At 36.1% G+C, this 5,516-nt stretch overlaps 1 protein-coding gene across 1 annotated transcript; it reads left to right on the top strand.

Moving 5' to 3' along the window:
• Positions 1-1,087: 1,087 nt before the first annotated feature.
• LOC113336133 (tobamovirus multiplication protein 1-like) lies at positions 1,088-4,904 on the top strand. Its single transcript, XM_026582124.1, has 11 exons — positions 1,088-1,392; positions 2,102-2,192; positions 2,287-2,339; positions 2,560-2,652; positions 2,747-2,818; positions 2,967-3,039; positions 3,281-3,326; positions 3,425-3,488; positions 3,779-3,832; positions 3,966-4,043; positions 4,477-4,904. The coding sequence occupies exons 1-11, from the start codon at positions 1,198-1,200 to the stop codon at positions 4,567-4,569; spliced, it is 912 nt and encodes a 303-aa protein (XP_026437909.1). The 5' UTR covers positions 1,088-1,197; the 3' UTR covers positions 4,570-4,904.
• Positions 4,905-5,516: the final 612 nt, after the last annotated feature.

Raw genomic sequence — 5,516 nt, 5'->3', positions numbered from 1 at the left:
ATATTGGCTCATCTGTTTTTCTTTTTCTTTTTTTGATAAAGTAATGATGACTCTCGATATGAGTTTGCTCAAGTTCATCCATAAAACTTGCAACTTCATGGCTGATAGACGGTAGAGCTAAGAAAATCTTTAATTTTTAGGCTGAAAGGAAGAATTACTTGCCTTCGAAAATATGTTTTTTAGAATAGATAATCTAAGTAATCAAATTGTAGGTAGTGGCAGTACCGGCTTGTTGCCAAAAGTGTCTTTTCTGTCTTCATATGATAACATTCAGTTTTGATAATGCATATCATTTTCACTCAAAAAAAATAATTTTTTTTTCTTTTTTTTATCATGGACTTATGTTTCCTAAATCAAATTCCTCGAATTTACCTTTTTTTTTTTTTTTTTTTTTGTAAATAAGATACTGCATATAAAAGCTAATATGGGATTTGAGATATTCCCAGTATTAGATTTATCTACTAAGAGTTGTTTTCTACTATAAGCAGGGGATCATTCCCCATTCAATAACAGAGTTCGCATTTTTAATAAATTTGGTTAAGTTGTCCGCCACTTGATTTCCTAGTTTAGGAACAAAAATAAAACCCAAAAAGTAGTTGCAAAGTTGTGCCAATGTGTGTGCTTCCTGCATGTATGCTTTAGCTCGCCAAGATATGTCTGCATTTTGACCATTGATATAGTTAAAAAGACTTTCACAATCTTCCTCGATACTGAAGTTTTTAATCTGTTTCTCCTGAACCCAAAAAGTTGTTAGCCAAACTCCTATAACATCCGATTCTTGTGGGTCGAGACCTGTTGCATGACCTTCCTTTCCTCCTTCGCAATCTCCTGTTTCCTCAACGCCGCAACGCCAACATTATGTGTATCCATTTGCCGCATTTGCTTTCTTACAAGCCATTCCAAAGAATCAGATGCTCGGGAAACAAGAAACTCCCAAGCATTTTTATTTTTACCCTTTGCGCACAAACAAAGAACAACTTCGCCACTCTGGCAAACCCGGCCGTTGTGGAAAACACACGTGGCACAACACCAAATATAAGTGTCGGACTTTGTTGATACCCACGTGTCTTCTTCTTCCCCTCCTTCACCGATCTCTAAAACCAACTTTGTTCTTCTGTGAATAAACAAACAAACAAACAAACATATCTCCATTTCTGATCCTCTCTCTGGATTTCTTTCTGTAGAAATTCAAATTAAATGGTGACATCACTGAAAATGTTGTTGAAGGATGAATACACTGGTAGTTATTTCAGAGAAGGAGTTGGAGGATTTGGTGGGTTGTTGTTGTGGAGATGGAAGAATGAAATGGAGGAAAAAGAGAATAGAGAAATGGAGGATGCTGTTTTCTACTCTCTTTGTGTTTCTTATGCTCTCATTTCCATCATTGCCCTGGTTAGTTCCGTCCGTTTCTTCTTTTCTCTTTCATTTGATTATTGTTGAAATTTTAAGATTTTCTTGATTTTATTTTTTGAAATTTTTGGATCAAATTGTGAAGGTTTAGGGTTATAGATAACAACATCAAATGTGTAGACAGTAATGGGAATTAGTAGAGATTTTCTTTCATTTTTGTATAGATAGACACGATACAGATTCTGAATTAGAGCATGTACTGTAGCTGATTAAATTGGTTTGGGGAATATTAGGGTATTAGATGAATTTCATTATTGAGTGTAAGAGTAATCAGCTTTAGGGTTAGTATTAATCTCGGAATTAGATTTGCAAGGTTCTGGATTGGAATATTGTAGAATCATGCTTGCTCCTCTAGGATTGCATATGAAAAGCTGGAGCGGATGATATCTCTGCAATTTGGGAATTTAGTGGTGCAGTTTAAGGTTATCTTCAATAATTGTTTGTTTTCGTCAGTTGAAAGCTTGAATTTGGCATTCATCTGGTGAAGATTTTTTTGAAAGGGATGGCCAGTGTGTTTATTACACCAATGCAATGTTTGGTGACTTGATATTTAGCTCTTTGATGAGTAGTTGATTCGCATTAGGGATTAAATCCTAGTGTTTAGTAGTTCCTCAACCTCGATTCGGTATATGCTGCATTTTTCCTTTGAAGTTTGTAACATTGTGGCAATTTTTGGTTTTCTAATTTGCAGGTGCAACTTTTCCGCATTCAAATGAGAGTACCTGAATTTGGTTGGACAACACAAAAAGTTTTCCACTTGATGAACTTTATTGTTAATGGATGTAAGGATAGGGTTATGCTTGTTTTTAGTTCTATTCGCATTTATTTCGTGGAATTGTATCTCCTATCTTATATGGGTTTTTTGCATGTTGCTAGTGCGCGCTGTCCTTTTCGGATTCTACCATCGCGTGTTTCTAGTGAAACCAAAAGTAAGTTTGTTTTTCCTTTGAATGTCTAAAACACATTTCATGCTGTGGAATTACGTCGATTGATATCAATTGAATCTTCATAGCTTGTTTCATGGTTATGTGGATACTGTTGAGCATGAGTCACTTGGTTCCTAGTTTTCATTGTTCTATGCATCAGATTGTTGATTAAGCTACCGTGTTATTTTTAGTGTATGTGTCTGAAACAACCATTTTCATGTAGGTCCTGGAAATGGCACTATTGGATCTTCCTAGTCTTCTTTTTTTCTCGACGTACACACTGCTGGTTTTATTTTGGGCAGAGATATACCATCAGGTACTTCTATTTAGTTTATTATTGGTATGTGTAACTACTCTGTCTGATGGTGGATTTAGATTCATATTTTATTTCTTTCCACATTTCTCCCTAGGCGAGGAGCCTTCCTATAGATAAATTGAGGCCTGCTTACTTGACAATCAATGGAATTGTATACTTGATACAGGTGATGTGAGAAATCTCTGTTCTTTCATTCTTTCTTTTTGTAAATTTTTATTCACAATGGAAAGCTGGTTGGTAACTAAAAATTTGTCTCGTTTTTCTTGTCTGATCTGAGATTACTGTTCTAACTTTCATTTGTTATGTGGTGATAGATATGCATTTGGTTTGCTGTCAAACTATCTCGAAGTCCTGTCTCCATAGAAATTGCCAAGCTATTTTTATCAGGTTATTATTCTTTATTTTTCTTGCTGTCAAACTATCTCGAAATCCTAGTAATTCTGATTGAGACTTTATTTCTTGGTGGAGCTTTATGCGTATTCAGCACTTTATCCTTCAGAATGTGATGCAAATTCCATTTAGTTAAATGCTTGTTTAGGAGTACGAGTGATCAGTATAATTATCCGTTTTAGGAAAACTGTAGTTTTTTAGTTGTGCTCCAGTGCTGACAAGTATATACTCTGTGCAGCTATTTCATTCTTTGCTGCTCTGGGATTCTTGTTATATGGCGGGAGGTATGAACTAATCTTTAACGTGGAGGATCGGATCTACTTAATAAATTGTTAAATTGCTTTGTCGGGGTAACATTTGTCAATCTGTATTCTTGTTTTAGGCTATTTTACTTGTTGAGGCGCTTCCCAATTGAATCGAAAGGTCGTCGGAACAAATTGAATGAGGTACTTATTTAGAAGTCTTAATTATCGTTGTATCTTTTATGCTTGATTGAACGTAGAAAAATAAAAACTATTTATGTCACTTCTATGTGATTGCGACGGGACATAGTTTACTTTACTTAAAAGCTTCTAGACTTTGTATCGGTTTCAAGAACTTTAAGAACATTCATGTCTTCAAATATTGGAATTAATTCATGTTCTATGTTTATATAATACTAGATACCACAGTACATTCGTGTCATTCTTTGCCAGGATAGCACACATTATGGATTTTTAACATATCTTCTTGGCAGGTTGGCTTTGTCACTGGGATATGTTGCACTTGTTTCTTGATAAGGTGCATTGTGGTAAGTCTTCCGTGTGTGCTGAAAGCCAGAAATTGCATTTGGTTCTCACAGCATTAGTTAATCTTGATCTTACTTTTAGCAACGATTCAAGTTCAATATGGAGGATTCAAGTATTTTGTGGTTTGTATTGCAGGTAATGGTTACTGCATTCGACAAGGATGTCAGCCTTGATGTTCTCAACCATCCTATGCTAAACTTGTTCTATTACTTGGTTAGTTGTTGTTTCTCTCTGTTTCCCTTCTTCTACTTTTTGGGTCTTTGAACAAGTGAGTGTCAGGAAAGCAGGAAGTATCCATCCTGCTTGGTGTGAATGCAAATGTATTCACTTCTAAGGTAGGAAACCTATTATCAACTAATTCGGGTACCCATTTAAACCATCGTCCAGTCAGATTGTGGGAAGCACCTGACTTCCCCATTCTCGGGATGATTGTAAACATTTTCAGCCACTTGTAAGTTAGGTTACAAATCGTAGTTGTGGCTCTTATGGGACGTTAGTTACATTCTGAAGCACCTGAATGGTCAGACTTGTGTGGCATTGTCCCCTTATACGAAGGCATACAAAAATCAACCCTTACGAGTCTTAAGCACGCAGATTACATAAAAACAGAATTTATGATTGTGTATGTTTGTCTTCTCATTTTCAGCTGGTAGAGATTATTCCATCTGCACTGGTGCTTTTCATTCTCCGCAAGTTACCTCCTAAGCGCGTCTCTGATCAGTATCATCCCATTAGTTAAGATCGTGATTGACATTGGCTTTAGCTCAAAATGACCGTTCTTATTTTCACGCTGATACACGAAGAGGAAAGTCTTTCGAAAGCACGGGGATCTGGTTTGCCTGTTGATTCTTCTCACTTCCTTCGAAGCCTCAACAAGTTGTTCCATTTTCTCTCTTTCTGATCACCAAGAAATCGTCTTCTTGTAAATCCTCTGTAACCTGTTTCTTTTCATATAATGGAATACATGTTTAAGCCCATGCTTCTACTGTACACAAACCTAACTTATTACACTAGATGAGACTGACCGATTAGTACACGATAGGTCAAATGACGTATCTACGGCCCAGTTGTGTACATTACTGAAAGTCTGAAAGGCACAAAGTTAGTGGGGGCAACAGCCCTTGTGCCAGTGGGCGCAAGGTAGATCCACCCCTGCCATGCCACTGAATGAACCTTCTTGCGCTGCAGAGAACTGTTATGGTTCTTGCTTTTCTGTTGGTCATTTCATTCGTGTTGTTTGAGGTTAGATTGTGGCTGTTACTACGGCCCATCAGAAGACAGGGTTGCCCTGATTGTTTTTTGGATTTGTCTGATCTATAAGCTAGAAGGTAAATGGGAGGAATATCTACGTACCCATCCTTTTTCTTTTCTTTGTAAAAATACCCTTAAGAGGTATGTTTTAAGTGGATAAAGAATATGAATTAATATTTTTTTTTCAGATAATGAAAATGGACCAGTGCCCCTCCTTTTTCTGTTCTTTGTAAAAATAACTAAGAGGTATGTTTTAAGTGGATAAAGAATATGAATTAATATTTTTTTGGATAATGAAAATGAACTAGTATGTTTTTGACACTGAAAACGTCAACCCAACCTCCTATGGAAGTTGAATTGACTTAATATAATTTTAGATGTGTCAAAAACTAGACCCTAAAAACTTAAAATATACTCCTTAGAGTATTTTCAACA

The sequence above is a fragment of the Papaver somniferum genome, unplaced genomic scaffold (assembly GCF_003573695.1).
Source record: "Papaver somniferum cultivar HN1 unplaced genomic scaffold, ASM357369v1 unplaced-scaffold_150, whole genome shotgun sequence".
Taxonomy (NCBI): domain Eukaryota; kingdom Viridiplantae; phylum Streptophyta; class Magnoliopsida; order Ranunculales; family Papaveraceae; genus Papaver; species Papaver somniferum.
The sequence above is the reverse complement of the archived record's forward strand: the minus strand, read 5'-3'. Positions and strand labels throughout refer to the sequence as shown.

What these genes read in the sequence shown, in the direction of transcription:
- LOC113336133 (XM_026582124.1), top strand. Translation starts at nt 1,198, where the DNA reads ATGGTGACATCACTGAAAATGTTGTTGAAGGATGAATACACTGGTAGT. An exon ending in TGCCAAGCTATTTTTATCAG is followed by an intron (nt 3,040 to 3,280) that starts GTTATTATTCTT and finishes TACTCTGTGCAG; the next exon opens with CTATTTCATTCTTTGCTGCT. An exon ending in TTCTTGTTATATGGCGGGAG is followed by an intron (nt 3,327 to 3,424) that starts GTATGAACTAAT and finishes TTCTTGTTTTAG; the next exon opens with GCTATTTTACTTGTTGAGGC.